At 40.3% G+C, this 22,244-nt stretch overlaps 1 protein-coding gene across 3 annotated transcripts in view; it reads left to right on the forward strand.

Moving 5' to 3' along the window:
• Nucleotides 1-22,244, forward strand: part of ggt1.L (gamma-glutamyltransferase 1 L homeolog) — a 53,056-nt gene that overhangs the window by 20,132 nt on the left and 10,680 nt on the right. Inside the window, 4 exon segments of one of the 3 annotated variants that reach the window (NM_001096363.1) lie at nucleotides 2,158-2,244; nucleotides 9,956-10,039; nucleotides 14,292-14,462; nucleotides 19,292-19,422. In NM_001096363.1, the coding sequence (NP_001089832.1) occupies nucleotides 14,296-14,462; nucleotides 19,292-19,422 (298 nt within the window). In that variant the 5' untranslated portion in view covers nucleotides 2,158-2,244; nucleotides 9,956-10,039; nucleotides 14,292-14,295. 3 annotated transcript variants of the gene reach the window in all.

Below are 22,244 nucleotides of genomic sequence, written 5' to 3' on the forward strand. Positions count from 1 at the left end.
TAGTCTTTGTGTATTTTTAATTAAAACCTTATGTTTTGCAGCTCTCCAGTTTACAGTTGGAACTCACCTGAATCTGTGCCTTTTTTTATGCAGGATTTGGCCGACCCAGTTGCATACAGTAACTATAGAGGAAGCAGACCCCATGGCCACGGGGGAGCCTGGACTTCCTCTATAGCTGAAAAGAATACCCCCTCCCCAACTCTCTTACCTATGGGCATGGAGGGGGGCACAGATGGTTGGGAGACTCTGGCACAGGGTGGGCGGGAAGTTGGGCACTCAAGTTAGGCCACTGGCCTGATTGAACCGAATCCTTTAAATTAAGTGACTTCTGGTCTCACAAAAAGGGAAATGTTTCTTTTTAGCGCTTCCATATATTAATTTGGGTTTGGATTCGGGAATTGGCTGAATCCCAAAATAGAGAATTTGGTACATCCCTAGTTTTTCAGGGATTTCATAAAGAACGTTTCCAGTGTTCCCTCTAACTGCATCTTGGCTATGTGCGGAAAAAAATAATTTTGTGTGCACATGTTAAACATGTGTGCACATTTTATAAAATGGTGTGCTCAGGTCAGAATGAATACAAAATTGTGTTTTCACACAAAGTTCAATGCGTGCACCACAATTTGTTGTGTGCTCTGGCCTCCAAATGTGTGTGTCTGCAGATGAGTGCATAGTGTAGGGGGATCGCTGCATGTTACTTTTAAGGGTGGTGGCAGACAAGGCTACTGGGTGAGATTAGTCGCCCAGGGACAAATCGCCTCTTCTTCGGACGACTAATCTCCCCCCTAAATGCCTCACCGCTGGCTACAATGTAAATCGCCGGTGGGGTGGTACTCGGAATGTTTCCTTGATTGGCGACTTCGGAAAATGAAGCATTCTGAGTGCCATCCTGCCAGCGATTTACATCTAGTTGGCAGGAATGCATTTAGGGGAGATTAGTTGACCGAAGAAGAGTCGATTTGTCACAGGTGGCCTTGTCTGCCACCACCCTAAGGGCAAAAAGAAAGCCAGTAGCACACTGAGTCAGGTTGCAGTTGTGTTCAAAAAGAATTATTTTATTAAGCCCATATGCAAAAAGGCAACGTTTCGAGCCTACTAGGCCCTTTCTCAAGAAAGGGCCTAGTAGGCTCGAAACGTTGCCTTTTTGCATATGGGCTTAATAAAATAATTATTTTTGAACACAACTGCAACCTGACTCAGTGTGCTACTGGCTTTCTTTTGGATATCGATTTGACCCAGTGACAGGGGTGGGTCTCACAGTACAGCACCTGGCACTACAAAAAGTGTGTATTTGGGAGGTGAGCGCTCCACTTGATTGGACTTACCACCCTAAGGGCAGTGACTGATGGGGAGATTTGTCACTAACTTTGTGCGACTAAGCAACCTGTTGGTCATACCACCAGTGGTTTAAATTTTTTCCAATGGAGAGGCATTTGTTGCATGTGATTATTTATGAGCAACTGCAGGTGATAAATAATTGCAGGTGCCAACGGGGAGAAGTGTCTTGGCAGCTGAATCTTGGCAGCTCTTAGGTGGCCTACAGCCAAAATTGTTGCAGGTTTGGGAGAGTCTCACTTGCTTGGCATTTATATGCGTGGGAATACATTGTGGCCAGCAATAGTGAATAAGCAAGTTTCAGTTTTTGAGGTAGTGAAAAGTAAAACCATTGCCAAATCTGCCTTTTATTCAATCAAAAATGGAAATGGAAATGATTTAGGTTAGGGGTATAAAACGCTCCATAAACATCTGTACAGGTGTGTCACACAATATAGGGGCACAGAGGGCACATGTTGGTTATCAATGGCTAGATTTTGTGTAGAGAATTGTGAGTAGCCTCCAGGTCCATTACAGTTCACTCTGGTGCCCCTTACCTTGTTAGCTACTTGGTGTCGGTCCTGTGTGTGACCCCAGCCAGCAGCGAGGGACAGTGAGAGGAATTCAGTGTCAGGATGAATCTGTCCATCACGTTACTGATGTGCGTTTCCTTCTGGCTGGATATGCAGTTAATCCGCACCGGTGTGTGAGGAGGTCCCAGAAGCAGACAGGTTTGCTCACCTGTATCATTGTGTATCCGGCGCCTCCTGTGGGGAGTGTGACATGTAGTTCCCCTCTGTTCTCCCCTCAGGCCATTCCCTGCCCTCTCTCCGCCTCCCACTGATAAAAGCAGCATTCGGTGATTATGAGGCGCCAGTAAGAAGTGTGTGAGTGGAAGTTGCACCGGGCACTGCTGCACCCAGAGAGGCGGTAAGTAGGGGTAGAGAGTTGGGCACCTCGCTGTGTGGGAGATGGGAATGGCTAGTGCAGTAGAACAACGTACCAGTACAGCGCTCAGTCTCCCGCACATTTATACTTTCCCTCTCTGGGGAGCCGTAGAACTGTACGTTATCTATCGCTGTCTCGCTGACTCTCCTCTGCCGCTGCAGCTGCTGCTGTCTGGGGACGGTCCATCTTCTCCCTGCTGCGGTTTGCGCAGAGTCTCAGCCTTTTCATGTCCCTGTTAGAAGGACAGACTCATTTATACTCATTAGCAGAAACTTGCTGGAAGGTGAGCAGCCGCTGGTTATAATCGGTGGGTATGCTGTGCCCGTGCTTGTGTTTGGGGTGCCATTGCCTCTACATAAGATGCTGTTCCGCAGTTTTCCACCTCAGCGTCGCATTTGGCATCGAGCGCTCGTAGCCAGCCAAGGGGTTAAACATAGGGAGGCGCACGTGGGAAATCACAGGTGTCCCCCCCCCAACTCGGACACAAATGGAATGGACTGTTTACTTGGCACTTTTCACTTGAAACTTTGTGTTGGCACGGCAGCAGGTCAATAAGTATGATACACACTGTGCCATTGCCTGTGACTATCCCTTGCTACCAGCTATCCTCTGTGCTGCCTGAGCATCTCATCTGTTATTCGGAAACCCATTATGCAAAAAGAATAAATCGATGCCAATTCCGGTAGCTCAATCCAAACTGTCAGTTTCTATTGTGTAACTGATTTCCTCATTCTCTGTTAATACTAAAGAGCATCTTGCCAACTAAATTGCATGAATCCCTGTTGGTGGCAATACCAGGGGTGTGAATACAAAGGAAGCATACCATGTGTTACAGGGGGGTCCAGGAGTGTAGTGAGCCCAGCGAAGCCCTAATTCATCATCAGTTTTAATCTATTGTAATAGTCAATTTACTCATATTTTGGGGCTTGAAACTGAATTTGCTGGCCCAGTAACATTTAGTTATGCCACTGGGCAAAACAAGCCACTTGCTTACATATTTCTGTAGTAGGTTTAAGCTTTGGTGCTGCAAAATAATGGAAACACCCAATAACCAGAAACAGTAACAAATAAAGGATGTCTGTATATAGTCATTTCCTATGCTACTGTAAATTCTGACAGGTTCTTAGTCATCTGATTCAAATTAGTTTTTGGGATTGCAGCATCCTCTTTAGATTGCCTAAGTTATTAAAGTATGTTATTGGGCAGTGGATTCTGAAACAGATGCATCAATCTGCAATGACGCATTGATGAAAGATCTGTGAATCATTATCATGTTATCTACTCCTCCTCTATTAGTGATATGCATGTATATCCAAGTTTGGGTCACACTACGAGGTTGTTGGTGTGGATTTTTGGGTGGGTGGCAGGTCTGGTATTTGGTATTGCCAGCCATTGCACCTAGAGGCCCTGCATGTTACCTTTGAGGTTTGTGATCTCAGAGGCAGACCCCCATCTCAGGGGCGTAACTACAGAGGAAGCAGACCCTGCGGCTGCAGTGGGCCCAGGAGGTATAGAGATGCCCCATAAGGCCCTAATTAATGAACAAATTCAACATAATTGGTAAAAAAGTACAACCTCTGGATATGTTGGGGCCCTAAAATTAATTTGCTGTGGGGCCCAATAACATCTAATATGCCACTGCCCCATCCTCTGTGATATCACCGATGGCTGGATTTGGGTTAAGTTAAAAGTAAAGGTCTGTGGAATAACCCTAATTAAGAAACATATTTTAACTAAATGGCATTACTGGTCCTTTCATAATTTTTACATAGTTTGTTAGTTTTTTCAGAACTGCCATCAGCTTTTCTGACAGATATTGTTTATTATTGCATTAACAAACTCCTACCATTCTAAAGCCTAAAGCTTGCCATACACTTGCCATACTCTTATGGCAAAGCTACCATATAAGCTTATTTTATTCTTTTTATTCTTATAACGACTATAGTAGCCCATAGGGTAGCCAGCTGTTTTGATCCGGACAGGGTTGTCCTGGTGGAAACTGCCTAATTTGGAAATCTGGAAAGGGCCGTAAAGTAAATGTTGCGACGATCAGTCAATCACCTGACATTTTAATGTCATCTTATTACTGTCCTTTCAAGGAGCTGACAGAAAAAAAATTCAAAAAGCATCTCTAGAACATAATTCTACTATTACTCATCTTCAATTAGGTGGTAACGTAGTTCAAGTTCCAAATGCTAATAAGACATCTGCAGTCAGCATAGAAGAATCATGGTCACCCTGAACAAAAACAGTTTAAATATAAGTTTTCAATAATATAGAAAACACATTAGATGGTCACTTACTTATAGGGGTTGTTCATTTATAGGGGTTGTTCACCTTCAAAGTCAAAGTAAACTTTATTGTCATCTCAGCAGTATACGAATATACAGTGAGACGAGACGACGTGGCTCCAGCTAGTACATATCACACTAAGGCACTTAAAAATACACAAAAAATATGTAAACATGAAATGTGCAATATATAGGCAGAAATTGGATATATACATGTGTAAACCTTTAGAATTGTGCAAATAAATTAACAGTTCACAAAGTTAAGTTCACAGTTCAGGTGTGTCTGGAATGTAGTGGGAGGACAGGCAGTGAGTTGAGGAGTCTGATAGCTTGCGGGAAAAAAGCTTTCGAGCAGCCTGGTTGTTCGGGCTTTAATACTGCGAAAGTGTCTGCGACTTTTTTCAATTCAGATTCTTCACAAGAAATATAGACTTATTTCAATTGCTTTCCAATATATATACTTTTAGTATAAAGTTTAATGTTCGTGTCTCTAGTGACCAATGTGTAAAAGAAAACGGATCCGCACACACACCGATTAGTGCAGTCGGGGATTATCCCCTTTTATTCAGTCACCAAACATCAACGTTTCGGGGGGGAACACCCACCCTTCATCAGGGGTGTTCCCCCCCGAAACGTTGATGTTTGGTGGCTGAATAAAAGGGGATAATCCCCAACTGCACTAATCGGTGTGTGTGCAGATCCGTTTTCTTTTACACATTGGTTGCTAAGGGACCCGGCCGGGTCAACGGAAGGAACGCACCATCAGCTTGCAGGAGTGGTGAACTACAGGTGTGCGGTAGGAGAATTACATTGTAATCAAGTCGTGTCTCTAGTGATACATTTTGCGACATTAGTTAATAGATTTCTCAGAAACATCTTTGGAATATCAGCAACTATTGTATCAATTATAACAGCTGCCTTTAAAGGGGAACTCTGGCTTCCAAACCAAAATTAGAGAAATAGGCCTACATAACACAGAAACCTCTAATATACCCTTAACAGTTACCTGTTTCTTCTAAATGCCATTTTCTATGCTGAAATCCAGCTGTTTAACAGTTCTTTTTCTGTATCAATTGAAATCCTGGCAGGGAAGGAGGGACTAAACACTGATGTTACAAATTGTAACAACGTCTCCACAGCTTATAGACAGCACACAGGAACTACATAACCCATAATGCATTGCACTGTTATGTTCCTTTCTTTATTGAAATGTGCATTGGGGTTTGGAGGATGCAGGCCTAGGACAGATGGCCGCTGAAACAAAGTAACAGTAGTCAGCCAGATCAGCAGGAGAGCAGGGGCTAGGCTTGGGGAACTGTTCCAAACCATTAAAAATCATGAAAGGTCTGCATATTTTTTAATTAATGTATATTGCAAAGTTTCTCGAAAATTTACTTTACAAAAAGCTTAAGTTATGTTTGGGTGGAGTTCCCCTTTAATGAAACTCAGTGATTCTGCTCAGCAGGGCCAAAGATAATAAACGTATCAACTAATAACTATTGTATCAATTTGGAACAGTTTACAGAGTCAGGGACCCCCTAACAGAGCTGCTTTAGAAAGATGTAATAAGGTGAACAATGAAACTATATACTTCAATATTAGAAAAACTGTCACAAATATAAAATAGAGACTAATTTTAAAAAATATATTTAATTCTGGGAAACAACTGAACTGAAAAAAGTGTTGGAAGGTGAACAACCCCTTTAAGGGAAGGCAGTGTGCGAAGTGCAGAAAAGAGCCACAACTGGAATTTTTTGCACTATGCACAAAAAACTGTTTTTGCAGATCTCTTCAAATTCTTTTATGTACATTTATGCACATTCAACCTTTTTGTGTGCTACACAATTTTCGTGCGTGCCATGATGCCATAACTTGTGTGCACATGCTCAAGTGCACAGCATAGAGTGAGCATGTTTGCATTCCTGAGCACTGTTTATTCATCAACTATAGTATTAATGCCGTGATGGGAAAAGAGAGTGATGCAGATTTATTGTGCAAACCCTGGAGCTAACAAATTTGTATTTATGAGCTACACCGAATGATCATGTATGGTACACCTGGACCGTAAATCTGCTGCTGTTACCTGCACCTACATCTTTATAAGTGTTTCTTATTGACATTTAAAAAGGAAATATGCCATAAATCATTTATAGTTACTTTATGTTTTTATAAATGTATAGAAAACCATATCTTGGTAGGATATTCTGCACAGGCAGTCTAATTTACTGTATCTGTCATTTGACTTGGAACTGTTATACTGGTTTCTATAATGAGGGATTTGGAAATATTCACAGTGTCCTGCAGTGGCCAAATAATTTAATGGATAGATGGTCTCTATGCAGGGATTAGGGATATAAGTAAAAGGAGGGGGTGAATTTAAGAACCTAATCAATATTGGCATAGATGTTTGCAGTAGGTCAAGCACCAAATTTGGCAATGGAGACATGGACCCCTTGCTGTGTTGGTATTCAACAAGAAAACTTATACACAATTTGTCTATGAATGATTTCAGTAAATCTAAAGCAATTGGACTTGCTGAGTAGTCATTGAAGATGTGTCACTACTCAGCTTCATTGGTTCAACTGATTTGCACAGGACGTCCCTGGCATATAAACTCTTTCGATAATCCAATCACAATGGTGCAGTGTAGTTATTCAGAGAGGTGAAAATTGAAACTCAGAGAGGTTGTGAATGATGTGAGGTTACTGTAATAACATTACCAAGGTGCCATGCAACTCTTTTTTCAATTTTGTGAGCTTTTTTTTTTTTTTAACATTTCTTTTATTGAGTAAACCAAAGCAGTTGTACACATTGAAAACGTAACATTCATACATTATGTCGGTTTTGTTTGTACATAGTCTGTAACACAGTTTACATTTATTTTATTGTAACTAAATGAACATAGTAAAATAAAATAAAATAAAATTATATTCAAAATCCCAAAACTTTCTTCCCCTTCCCATTACCTAATCTAGGGGGCAGTGTTAAGTAGGACATGTTAAAATGAACTGTTATTGGATTAGCCTGCTTGATATACCATTTCCAAATTCCAATTTTTACCAGCAATGTAATTCCTGTAAGATTACATGGGCAGTCTGAAAAAACTGTGATACAATTAAGATGACCCTACCTCGGGATCCTCATCCATCCATACATCCCAGACTTTTTGAAACCTTTCTGGACAACCTCTTTTTATATATGTCAGTTTATATAACGGAATGATTTTCTCAAGGTGTTGCTCTCACGATTGCGGGGTAGGCCCTTTTATGGATTTCCAGTGTATTGCTATCATTTTTTTTGCATGCATACAAAGGATTGATATTAGGGTCCGGTGCACCCTTTTAAGGGATAGCTCCTCAATCTGATTTAGTATTAGCACCATAGGGTCTATTGGTAGAGTGATCTCCGTTTTTATGCGGATCATCTGCACCACCTTCTCCCAATAGTTATGTATTATTGGGCAGCCCCACACCATGTACATGAAGTCTGCTGGACTGTGACTACATCTAGGGCATTCTGGTACCTGATCAGGTTTAAATTCATGAAGTCTTTGGTGAGTGATATATACCCTATGCAAATTGTTTAGCTGTGTCATTCTGTCCCTACTGCTAATAATCCCATCAAATGTTGTGTCAAGAATATCTTCCCAATTCTCCTCTGTAATTTGCGGGATGTCCCTTTGCCATTTGACCCTCAGTTGTTTAAGGGGGTGCTTCCTGCTTTTAATAATTGTACATAGAATTGTGACAATGGTTTTTTGAGGTCTGTTGAATGTATTCCCAGTTCCGAAGTTTTTGTCGATGACGCTATGGGCAATTTCCCATTGCATGTCTGCAGATAGCGAAAAATCATGTAATTTGGTAGAGAAAATTGTTGTTTAAGCGCTTGGAACGGTAGTAGTTTGCTTTCCTCTATTACATCCGCTATATACTTAATGTTAAATCTAGCCCATGGGGTGTAACTCGAACAACCCTGTTGCGTTTTTGGGAATTTTGTAAACTTTAATGATGGTTTAATGATCCATTTCCTTCATTCATTTTATTGCAAATCTTTGAAACATTCAGTTCTACCTTATTTAACTAAATTGTTGCTTGTATGGCATTTGAGCTATATTCTACCCAATAATTTATTAGAAGTTTCAGTCATGTTTAATATTTCTCAGATTCTTGACAAATAAAGTACAGTAACAGCACTTCATTATAACTAATAAGAAAATACTTCAGCAGCACTCCGATTATGGTGAAAAAAATTGGTACTTTATTCGTGCGTCAAGCTAAGCGACGTTTCGAGCTTTTCCAGCCCTTTTATTCATGTGAATATTTATGGCACTTCATTATAACTAAATGTCTGGGGATCAGTTTTCACTGGTTTAGTAACGTTTATGACCAGTTACATGGGTGTCTACTCTGTTTACTTTTCCTTTACATCTCACATCTCTTTTTTGTTTTTTGCAATTTTAACTCTGTTCTCACCTATGAAATGTAATACTGCAAGCAATTTTAAAAAGCAAGACTTTGCACCTTCAGTTCAATAGTTACCAATTTTTTACAGATAAAACAATCTGGAGTATGGTGCAGAGTGCAGTGTCAGCTGGCGCAAGGTTTCCTAAGAATACAATACTGCTTAACGTTGCATTTATCTGTAGACCTCAAGTCTCTGCTGCAGAAAATATAGTAGAAATTTTTTTTATCACTCTGGTAGGACTTTTCAAAAGGATTATTTGAGGGGATCTACAAGTGACCATAAAAGCCCACATAGTTGAGTAATATGGTAAAAATCAACTGATCTGCCCGTCCCTGTCTGAGCATGTATGGCCACCATTAGTTACATTAGCCAACAGGCAGCAGTGTTGAAGTCAGTCCAGTAACCAAACCCAAGTAAATCGCTGGCGGGATGGCACTTGGATCACTTAGTTTTCAGAAGTTGCCTTACTAGGAACTTCTGGCGACTTTGGAAAATGAAGTGCTCCGAGTGCCATCCCGCCAACGATTTACATTCTAGCCAGCAGGAAGGCAGGGGAGGCAGTTCGGGAAGATTATTCGCCCCGAAGAACTAATCGCCGGGCAACTAATCTCCCCGAATCTGACCATGTGTCTCTGCCTAAGGAAGAGCAGCCAGAAGAAGAACAATGAAGTATAAAAAGGCAGCTTCATGATGATTGATGTCATAGGGTAAGGCACACGTAGGATAAGCACTTCTGTTTAGCTATGTCGCTGATTGAATATCTTTCCAATCAGTCTGGGAGCTAGAGCAGAAAGTAAAAGTCAAGACTTTCTGAGAGAAATAGCTCAATTTTGTCTCACATATAATAGTGATATTATAGTTCACTCAAAGTTAATTAATTTTTTTATAGGCTCTATAAATTTTCATTACTTCACTTTAATTGTTCTCTTCTGTTTCAGTTTATTTGCATACCAGAATCTGGATGGTGGAGAGTGGGGGTTCCATATAAGCAATTTGGCACCCACCACACTACTTTATGAAAGGTAAGATGTTTGTGTGTGTGTATAAAAATGGGGAGGACAAATATGTCAACAAAAACATGCCATCATACACCAGTGCAGCTATTAAGAGCCAGCTTAGTGAGTAGGTAAGTTAGAGGCACAACCATGACAGTAATAAGTGCTGCTGGTTGGGAGGAACATTGGACAAATATTCCAGACTGATCAAGTTTATGTGCTTATGTGCTTAGACTGTGGTAAAGTCTCCAGGCAACTTCGGGCGATTTCGGAAATCGAAGCACCGCGAGTGCATTGCGCTGGCATTTTCTCATTCAAGCAAGAGGAAGGCAGGAAGAAGGCAGTTCGGGGAGATTGTCGCCACGCAGAAGAGGCGACTAGTCGCCAGGTGACTAAAGCTCCCCGAATCTGCCAGTCTGCCCTTGGCCTGGGTGGTGGCAGATGGGGAGATTTGTAGCATAGTGACAAATCTTCTCTACTGTCGGCGACTATCCCCCCTGAGATGCCTTTCAGCCGCAAGAATGCGAAACGCTGATGGCATATGTATCGCTTCGGAATTCCAAAGTTGCCCGAAGTTTCCTCGTGAGGTAACTTTGGGTGACTTCGGAAAATGAAGCAATTCGGATGCCATCCTGCTGGCGATTAACATTCTTGCCAGCAGGAAGACATTTGGGGAGATTAGACGCATGCAGTAGAGAAGATTTGTCGCTGGGCGAATAATCTCCCCGTCTGCCACCAATCTAAAAGAGAGAAGAGACATTTCTAGTTAAGAAAACAATTAATCAGTTCTCTTAAGTTATCAGGCTTGGTAAATTGCCATCTGATGGAAACATTTTTACCTACCTCATGGTAGAAGCAGTGCTGAGTCTAGAAGACCAGTCAGTTACAGTAGTCTTGTGATAGGATAAGTGCATTAATATGTTTTAGTAGTTGCTTAAAAGAGAAAGGGACAGATTTTGGCAATACTATACAGAAAAAAGTCACATATTTTGGCAGTGCTATTAATATAGTATGAGTATGATGAGGTGAAAAGGTTAAAGTCAAAGATTAGGGCAATGGCACATAGGACATAATTTTGCTGCACTTGGTCCTTACCTTAGTGTGTATTATGTTTGCTTTAGGTGAAAGTAAAAGAGGAGACTCTGCCTGCGCAAATATTTATATAACAAAACATACTAATTATACACTGTTGCTAGGTCTGTGATTTTAGAACTTGCCAGCCTAAATGAAAGTTAGTGAAGTGGTTGACGCTGTGTTGAGCTCCTGCACCACTGTAGTCCTTCTTTCCATTGCTGGAAAGCTACAATAGTTTCTGGGCATCATAGGCTATTTGTAACTGCATACATATAAGTGTCATTGTTTTCGTTCTGAGCAAACTATACAACTATACCCAACTGAAAGACATTAGCAGTGTTTAGTTTGGTTACAGTAAGGATAGCCCCAAGCGCACAATTCCCAGTACTCTAAATTGACTATTGATCATGGCTGTAGAAACCACAGTGCAGATTCTGCAAGGGTTGGATACTCCCAGTATTTTTATTTTTTTTTAACAAAAGTTTTTTTATTTAGTTCGATACAGTACATTAACATGGATGAAATACAAGTTTACTCAGTATATTCATGTAACACAGACATTATTACTCCCAGTATTTTAAATGCCAGAAGTAATGTTGATAGCTGTAGCTCAGATCACCCAAAAGCTGTGAATGTCCCACTACTGACATAGAGCTTATGATACAGTGACCCTGGAATCACAGTGAACTTTAATTTTCCAGAGAAAAAATGTCTGAAAATAGTGCTGTGAGGTTAATCATCAATGACTATTGTCAGCGAATCTCTTCCTTATATGACATTCTGCCTAAGAAACAAGGCAGCCCACCACTTAAAGGGGAACTATCATAAACTAGAACATTTATTAAATAAGCTAGCAAATATGTTTCTAAGTTGTTCAAAGAACCATATTCATAAAAAAATAATCAATTACTAGAATTATACACTCTTTAAAAAATAAAACAAAAAAATTTATATTTTTTATATACAGCTTCTATGCTGCATATGCAGCTACTGAATGTTTTTTTGTGTGCCTAAGCTCAGAAGATGAATCACAATGTAGTTAATCAGCAGTTTGATGGCTTCAGTACATTTCACTGGTTTTTAATGACACTCTATCTATCACTGACTAAATGAAGCAAGAAGGCTGAATGAATTGTATCTTCTCTGTACACTGGCATACTAGCTCCCCTTTTATGTACAAGGAAACAGACAATGACCATTTGCAATTGGCACTTACCGTTTACATGAAAGATTTCTTTGTTGTAAAAGCATAAATGAAAAATAAAATAATTTGAGTGTCATACTTATACAATACAAATACATTGCACTAAAAGGAAGTAGAAAGGGCACCAATACATATGTAATCATTTTTTTATCGGACAAATGCAAGTTCTGCATAGAGGACTTAGGTTTGCCCAAGCCTTTTTGTATAACACCCCTTAATTTCTGCTCTAGAGCAGGTCACACTCTAAATAGCACCTGTATATGTATTAGTATATGCAAAGATCTTACACATGATTTGAGTTTGTGTTAAAAGCATTTGTCATTATGTCCCCATATACACACACACATATACACACTCTCTCTCTTGCATTTTTGCAAATGTACTGGCCAGAATTTTTCAAATTCTCAGCACTTGTAACATTGGCTCCTTTACTTCACATAAGAAGAACAGATGGCCCTGTCGCCCACCCACTCTGTGCCTGTGACATACTCGTGCTGAGATTATGCTGCATCACCAAGGTACACCAAGAAGGAACCATTTTTAGGATGCATTAACTCTTACAGTGCCTGAGTTGGTTTAGCACATGCCAAGCACTGTAAAATTATGATTGATCAAGATTACAAATCTTTGGCTGATAAAAGTTTACTGGAAGCTTCTCAGATCTAGTGTAATGATGAGTACCTGACATCAGTATATTACATAAAGGTTACTTGAGGTTGCATAAGTAGGATGCAGATTACTTACCCTTTGTCCAAAATTACTGACTTAAAGTGGCTCTTCTATTTTGGCCAGCATTTCAGTGTGTTTGAATACACTTAATCTGATCTTATTTACCCTAGCAACCAGGCAGTAGTTTGCACGAGAGACTTGAATATGAATAATAGAGGGTCTAAATAAGTAGATAAGTAACAAAAATGATTAATAACAAATAATAATAATAAAATTGTATGAATAATAATTCAATTGTAGCCTTGAGTATTCGTTTTTGGCTGCTGCGGTCAGTGACCACATTTGAAAGCTAGAAAGAAGCAGAAGAAGAAGGCAAATAATTAAAAACTATATATAAAAAAATAAATAATGAAGACCAATTTAAAATCTGCTAAATAACATACTAAAAGTTGAAACAGTGAATCACCCCTTTAAACTGTTACCCAGATGGTTTCTGCAGTGGCTTTTCCAATCAAGTGCCTTTCCAAAACTCATTCTTGTCACTTTAACCCATAAAGGCATAGACATGTTTGCAGACATGACTAAACCTTGCTGAAGTTTGTAACGTTTCTCGTCTTTTAGCTTGGAATATCAAATCTTGACATCTAAGATTTCTGGCCCCCTAAACAGGCAATTAGAATCAGATTATCTCAGTTTGAGGGATTATTAAAGATCATACCTAGAGCAAAAGCAGAATTTCTAGTAATTAATCATCTCTGTTCTACTTCACTGCATCTAAAACTTTCTAATGAATAGAGCCATTATTGTATTATATAGCTATTATATATAGATTTTTTAGAGACAGAAAATCTATCGGGCAGTGCAGCATGTTACTAACAATGTTTAATTTTAATATAAAAGTCAAAGGCTTTATACTGATACATGTTTGAAATAAGGTCGTAGCACTTACACTGGAAACTGCTTGATATAAAGGATTTCCCTCTGAGATCATAGCTGTATTTGGGCCTTTTTTAATTTGACTCAGTGGGCATCAGATCCAAGAAAGAGTCAAGAACAGCATGAAGATATGGCAGGCACAGACTGTATATCAACGCTACAGGAACACAAGGCAGACCCTGGATAGAGGCAGCCAAGACCAAAGACAGGGACATTTTCTGCAATGACACAGCCAGTTCCTCAACAAGCTTGTACTAATATATATTAACTCATGTCTTTGTCAAAAGTGTAAGTGTAGGCACATTCTCTTGTAGTGATTTAGAAACAACAAATACAGTTTTTTAAAGACAATTACTTATTAATGTTAATCTGGTTAATGTGTCTCTTTCTACCCAGAGCCATGCAGAAACGCTTTATATTAATAGGAGTCCTCAGCCTCCTACTGGTGGCACTTGCACTATTTTTTGGACTCTACTTTGGATTGCGTCGTGATACCCCTTCTACGGAATATGTCTATGCGAGAGCAGCTGTAGCCACTGATGCTGGAATATGTTCAGAGATTGGAAGGTAAGTGTTTTGTGAATGTTTATACTGTTTTAAAGTACCCAATATATGCTATACTAGGACACCCAAGGGAAGGGTGGCAAGACCAGAAAATAAAGACCAGCTCACCACTATGAGGTGGAGGAGAGACAATGAGATGGTCTAATAATAAGCCTGACAGTTGGGGGCACAATTATCAAGTGTCGAATATCGAGGGTTAATTAACCCTCAAATTTAAATCCTTCGAATTTGAATATCGGGATCGATGGATTTAGCGCAAATCCTGCGATCGATCGAAGTAAAAATGGTTAGAAAAGTGATGGGGATGGTCCCCATAGGCTATCTGAGTACCTGTCCAAATCTAGGTAAGTAGTGGGAGCACTCACCGATCACTGGCTCAGCTTGTGCTGCACATCCGACCGAGGTCCCATCGGTAAAAGTACAAAGTCCAATTCATGCATAGATGGAGCACCAAGACGGCCGAAAATCGATTTAAAAACTTTGATTTTTATTTCATCATGTTAAAACAATCAACAAACAGCATGCCCTTGTAATCCCCTGGGTCATGTGCTCAACGCGTTTCGTGACAACCCGTCACTTCCTCAGGAGCTAACCCCTGCACACACCCACACCAATTTATAAAGGGAACGTGAACTCCACATCACACCTGGGTGAAAAAATCAACCAACCCAGGTAGGTGTTGTATGTTTATACCACCCTCCCACAATTGACAAGAGATAATCCATAGCCCAATATCTATACAAAAGCAATATCTAAAACATACGTACAATTAAAAACCATAACTGATAAACAAAGAAAAAAAGAAAAGAAAAAAAAAAAAAGAAAAAAAAGGGGAGAGAGAATAAAGCTCACTGAACATGTAGTTAACAGGACTAGCAGAGCTAATGATACTATGTTATTCCTATTGTTTGATGTTTCAAAAAACTGCCACAATAATTGTAACATTAATGATACAGAAACTCCCTAGACTTCAAATGTAGCAAAATGCGGGAGTACTTATATATAGAACCCGCAGGGATAATCTAAGTTAAATTCATCAATTAGAAAAAAAATAATTAAATAGGAATAATTTAATAGAGCATATGTGCATATATAATTTAATTTAATTTAATTTAACTTGATTTAATTCAATTTAATTTAATTTAATTTAATAAAAGCAAGATAATTCCCATTCCCTATTCATTCCCCCAAGGGTCTCCGAGGTCTTTAGCTGATAAATCCAATATGCTTCCTTGCACAATAGTTTCCTATCTAAATCCCCTCCTCTTACTCCCAGTTTAATATTGTCTATAACCTGAAAGGATATCCCGATCTTCCCATCATGTTTCTCCAAAATATGTTTCGCTACTGCTGATCTGTAGTCCCCTCTATTAACCGCTGATAGATGTTCTAAAAATCGTGTGCCCACTTTTCTTACAGTTTTGCCCACATACTGGGCACCACACTTACAATTTATCAAATAGATCACTCCCGTCGACAAGCAATTAAAATATCTGTCAATAGTATATCTCCTACCCGTATAAGTGGCTGAAAATTCCTTTGATACCTGTATATACGAACATGCCTTACACCTGGTCCTGCCACAACCATAGTTGCCCTTATACCTCAACCAAACGCTGTTGTCCACCGTCTCCTTGGAGCTATATAAGCTCTTCGAGACCCAGGACGCTATGTTTCTGCTTTTCTTATATACAAACGATGGGCGGGCATCCAAGACTTTTGCCAGCACCTGATCTTGCATGAGAATCCCCCAATGCTTCTTGATACTCCTTGTTACTGCTCCTGTCCCCTTACCAAAAGTAGTACAGTATCTCAGGGGTCTATTCTGTAATGGCCTATCTTTCACTCTATGGTTACTCCCTTGTAGCAATATTTTTCTATCCATCGACACCGCCTTCTCATATGCTGACCTGATGTCTTCATTATCATAGCCTCTCTCAAGGAACCGATCCCAAAGTTGCATAGATTGACTATTGAAGGTTTCCCATGTAGAGCATATCCTCCTAAGACGTATAAATTGTCCCACCGGTATACCCCTCAAGCAATTGGAGGGGTGGGCACTACTTGAATGTAACAAAGTGTTCCGTGTGATAGGTTTTCTATAGAGATCAGTGACGATCTTACCCTCCTTTACCGAAAACATCACGTCAAGAAAAGGAATCTGAGTTTCGTGTGTATCCATAGTAAATGTTAATCCCTGTACCTTCTCATTACAATATCCGACAAAATTATTTAAGGATTCTACATCCCCATCCCATATGCCAATGCAGTCATCGATGTAGCGGAAAAACCGGACTAGTTGTCCTTTAAAGGGGTTCTCAGGAGCAAAGATGTGGAGTAGTTCGAACCACCCCATAAAAAGGTTAGCGTAAGTGGGGGCGAATGACGCCCCCATCGCCGCCCCGCATTTCTGTAAATAAAATCGTCCATCAAAAAGAAAATAATTTGTCCTAAGAAGAAAATTGATAGAATCTAACAAAAATTCTGACTGTTCTCTTGGAAAAACCCGTTCTCTCTGTAGCCAAAAGCTTATAGCCTCAATCCCCACCTGATGGTTGATGGAAGAATAAAGGGCCACAACGTCCATGGAAAACCATCTATACCCCGGACGCCAAACCATACCTTGTATCTTGTCGATACACATTGTGGTATCCCTTAGATAGGTTGGAAGTTGTTCAACCAAGGGTCGTAATAATCCATCAACATAAGTTGACAAATTAGATCCTAGGGAGCCAATACCTGCCACAATGGGACGGCCCTTAACCTCCGTCAAGGACTTGTGTACCTTGGGTAGTACATGAAAGACGGGAATAATAGGGGACTTGCACCCAAGACTTTCCCATTCCCTTTTAGACAGTACCCCATTATCATACCCTTCAAGTAAAATCAAATCCAGTTGGTTCATAAACTTTTTTGTGGGGTCCGATTGTATACGTGAATATGTATCAGTGTCATTAAGCTGACGTAAAATCTCATTCTCATAGGTTTCCACATCCAGGACCACTACGGACCCCCCCTTATCTGCCTGCTTGATAACAATGTTTTTATCTTTACTCAATGCCCGTAGTGCTTTAAATTCACTTGTTGTCAAATTCTTACATCTTGTGCCCTTAACAGTACCTACCATCTTTTCAATGTCCGATTGGACCAGTTTCTGAAATATAGATATTTGGGGGCTCTTAGAATTAACTGGATAGAAGTCTGACTTTCTCGTCATCCCTGAATGTCTCACTGCCAAGTCTGCATCATCAATGTTTTCATTCATTAAATCATTTAAGACATTTAATGTGCACAAATCACCAAAATCATGAATATCTCCCCCCTGTCCCACTCCACAGTCCCCATCCTGTAAAGAAATCGTCGATTCAGTTATAACTGAAGGTGTCAGCGTGTCTGCCCCTGACAAAGTCACATCATCGTTGTCCTCCCTGATGGTATCCTCTTGGGCAAAATGTCTTTTCAGGGTAAGGTTCCGTATAAACCTATTCAGATCCAGTATCAAAGAAAAATCATCACAATTTAGATCGGGGATAAAATTAAGCCCCTTAGATAGCACTGACAATTCATCCGAAGTCAAAGTCTTAGATGACAAATTAATTATATTGTCAAAAACAGGCTTACCCCTCTCATCCGATGGAGCCGATGTTGTCTGCCCGTCGGTCCCAAACGAGACCCCATCAGGCAGCCCACTCACCGCTGTTTGGTGCGTGCTCCTTTCCCCGAGTACCATTGTTGGGGGTATGGATCTGTATCTCCGTCCACCCCTCCGCCTCCTCCTCTGCCCCTTCCAAAGCTGCGGGTCTTCATAGGATCCATCCTCGGAGTCGACTGATACCTTGGATTGTATAGCTGCGGCCTCGCCGTCCGGTCGTTGTCCATAACCTCCGGGTCCGACCTTAAAAAAGGAGAAGAGGGAGAAAGGGAAGGTGCACGGACACCCCGCATCTCACTTTCGTGTCCCATGAACTGCACCACTCGGTCTCTCTTGAGTATTGAGCGAGGTCCTGAGCCGGAGAATACAGAATTCTGTCCCCCTCCCCCATGCGGGGAGCGCATGGAAACACTATTAGATCTCCAGACGTAAACCTGTCCACTATCGTAGTCACGTTTGTCTCGTTGAAATTTATCCCTCTTGTTGGTCTTTACCATATACTCAAATTGTTGCATCTGTCTATTCAATGTGTCCAATAAACTTTTGTCAAAACCAGCACATTTCTTTGATTGTAATAATACTTGGCTCTCAGTTACTTCTTTCTGCACCTTCACCAGCTGTTGTTTATTAAATGAAATAATGAGATCCATTAATTTATTAGAACAGTCTGTAAGTGCAGCATTCCAGGCCGTAATGAATTCAGCCGGCACCTCTGAAAAGTTAGGATATTTCTTAATCCTTAAACCGCGGGGTATCCGCTCACATTTAATATAATTCTCAAGTGAGCTAATATCCCACCATAAGCGTATTTCTCGTTTCATTTCCCGTTCCAAGGTACGGCCGTCTTGGTGCTCCATCTATGCATGAATTGGTATCTGAGTACCTGGGCTGATTGCAGGCTAGCATTACCCCCACCACACGAAGTTTGTTTGTTTCAGGTTTGGAAAAGGGTTGTGGCTGTGGTTGCTATGTATAGATATTTCTACTGAGCCAATGACCATTTAATTCTCATGTGGTTTCTATAGCTCAGTACAGTATAACTAAACACTTCTCAAAAACTACAGACTTGTTTGAACCACAAACAAATTGGAAATGCATAGACAGCACTCTGCATGGAAGCGGTCAGCCCGGCTATATCACCCATTGTCTATTACTATTACTTCTCCTCTGTTTGTTATAGGGACATCCTAAAGGAAGCTGGCTCGGCTGTAGATGCTGCTATTGCCTCTCTTATCTGTGTTGGACTACTAAATGTTCACAGCATGGGGATAGGAGGTGGTGTCATCTTGACTATTTATGATTCCAAAACTGGTAAGAACAATTAACAGGTAAAATATACTGTAACCATAAAGTGGAGTCACAGATAGTTTTACTTCAGTTTTAAAACTTACTATACAGGTATGCGACCTGTTATCCAGAATTCTTAGGATCTGTTTTTTTTGGGATAATGGATATTTCCAAAATTTGGATCTTCAGACTTTGTCTACTAGAAAATCATGTAAACCCAATAGGCTGGTTCAATAGGGGTTCCAATAAGGATTAATTATATTGTGGTTTGGATCAAGTAAAAGGTACTGTTTTAGAAAAAAAACATTTTGCAAAATTTGGATTTTTTGGATAAAATGGAGTCTATTGGAGACATCCTTTCCCCAATTCAGATCTTTCTGCATAACGGGTTTACGGATAATGGATCCCATACATGTATATGAGCAATCCCTTTGGCAAGGTTGCAAAAAAATATTTGCCTGATGTGGGCAACAATGGAATTGACCATAGTAAGTACTCCTAATTCTTTGGCTATGGGCACACTGTTATATGATCTCAGGGAGACAAATTCACTAAAGGACGAAGCGCCTAACGCTAGCATTAATTCGCTAGCGTAGCGCATTTTCATTAACTCGCCGGATGCTGGCGTAAATTCGCTAGTGTTACTTCGCACCCTTACGCCTGGCGAATTTGCACAACGGACGTAACTATGCAAATTTACTGAAATTTCAGAACGCTATCTTTTACGCCAGACTTCCTTTGCCACCTCAGACCTGGCGAAGTGCAATAGAGTAGATAGGGATTGCTTCAAAAAACGCTGGCGTTTTTTCTTTTTTTTAGGCTGAAAAAGATTTAAAATTTTTTTGGAGCTACCCTCCTTCCCCCCTACATTTCCTAACTAATGGCAACTTAACTATACAGTGGGCACATGTGTAGGGCAAAATAAACATTTTATTTGCTGTTTTGAAGGTTTCCCAGGCTTGTGTAGTGATGCTACATATACCTCCATTGTAACTTCAATTTGGCGCTGTATGCAAATTAAGCATTGCTAGCATAACTTCGCTTTGCTTGGCGAATTAACGCTAGCGCAACTTCGCAACCTTACGCTTCCCCTGAGCGCAACTTCGGATTTAAGTGAATTTGCGTAGCGCTGGCGAAAATACGCCTGGGAAGCGAATGCTGGCGCAACTACGAATCTTAGTGGATTTGCCCAAAAGGATTTTCAGGATCCTGCATGCTGAGTGGATTGGAGAGCATCATTTTGGGTTTTAAATGGATCAGTAAGCTGCTGATTCATTCATACATTGGCAAAGAGTGAAACAAATGCAAATAGTAGGGTTATAAAAAAAGTCTCAGCTGTAATCCATAAATCCACCGATTTGATTAGAATATTTAAAGGGATACTGTCATTCAAAATAAATCAGTTAATAGTGCTGCTCCAACAGAATTCTGCACTGAAATCCATTTCTCAAAAGAGCAAACAGATTTTTTTATATTCAATTTTGAAATCTGACATGGGGCTAGACATATTGTCAATTTCCCAGGTGCCCCAGGTCATGTGACTTGTGCTCTGATAAACTTCAATCACTCTTTACTGCTGTACTGCAAATTGGAGTGATATCACCCCCTCCCCCCCCCCAGCAGCCAAACAAAAGAACAATGGGAAGGTAACCAGATAGCAGCTCCCTAACACAAGATAACAGCTGCCTGGTAGATCTAAGAACAACACTCAATAGTAAAAACCCATGTCCCACTGAGACACATTCAGTTACATTGAGAAGGAAAAACAGCAGCCTGCCAGAAAGCATTTCTCTCCTAAAGTCACATGACAAGTCACATGGCCAGGGGCAGCTGGGAAATTGACAAAATGTCTTGCCCCATGTCAGATTTCAAAATTGAATATAAAAAAATCTGTTTGCTCTTTTGAGAAATGGATTTCAGTGCAGAATTCTGCTGGAGTAGCACTATTAACTGATGTGTTTGGAAAAAAACATGTTTCTGATGACAGAATTCCTTTAAAATAAAGAACAACATAGTTGTGCAAAAAAGGCTCAGTTAATGAGGCAGAGCAAAGTGCATGATACCTGTGTAAATTGGCGTGTTTGTTACCCATAATGCAACCGCTTCGCCCAGAATTGTAATATCAGGTTCCTGCAAAATAACACGTGGCACAGCTTGCATGCCTTTTACTAACACAGGTACAAAGTAGCTCCCATGCTGGTAAATAGTGTTAATTAGCGTATGTAGAGTGTCTAGCCTGAGAAATGCACACCACAGCAAGGTGAACTCACCAATCTCAGAAAGTATTTTACTCAGTGGATTTAAGGGGACATGTTTTATGTTATTATCTTTTACCACCATTGCCTACTCTGGAAGAGTTTAAGCACAGGCAAGAAAATGTCCCATCTGCCAGGGCCCTAAAGACTCAATTGATCACATACAGACTGAACTAGAGACACAAACACACATCAGACTTCTAAATACAGACTGAGCTAGAGACACAAACGCACATTAGACTTCTTAATTGCTGTATGGGTTTTATACTGCATTTTCATTGAGAGAGACAAAGTCCAGTATGGGATGGGAAGCAAGACACTCCCTTGAACACTTAATGATTAAGGCTGCAAATGGGAATTTAATGTGTTCTTTAGAAATTAAAGTACAATTATGTTGTCTCCTTTAACCCCTTCCCCACCAAAAGGTGCTGCAACGCTGCCAAGGGAAGTGACAGCCTGCCTATGACATAGTACCCAGTTTCCAGTTATGCTACAGGAAAAGTGTGAATCTCTCTCTCTATCTCCTTAAAGGGGTTGTTCACCTTTGACTTAACTATTAACAAATTGCACTTGGTTTTCATGTTTTATTAT

Source organism: Xenopus laevis, chromosome 1L (genome assembly GCF_017654675.1).
Source record: "Xenopus laevis strain J_2021 chromosome 1L, Xenopus_laevis_v10.1, whole genome shotgun sequence".
Lineage (NCBI taxonomy): Eukaryota > Metazoa > Chordata > Amphibia > Anura > Pipidae > Xenopus > Xenopus laevis.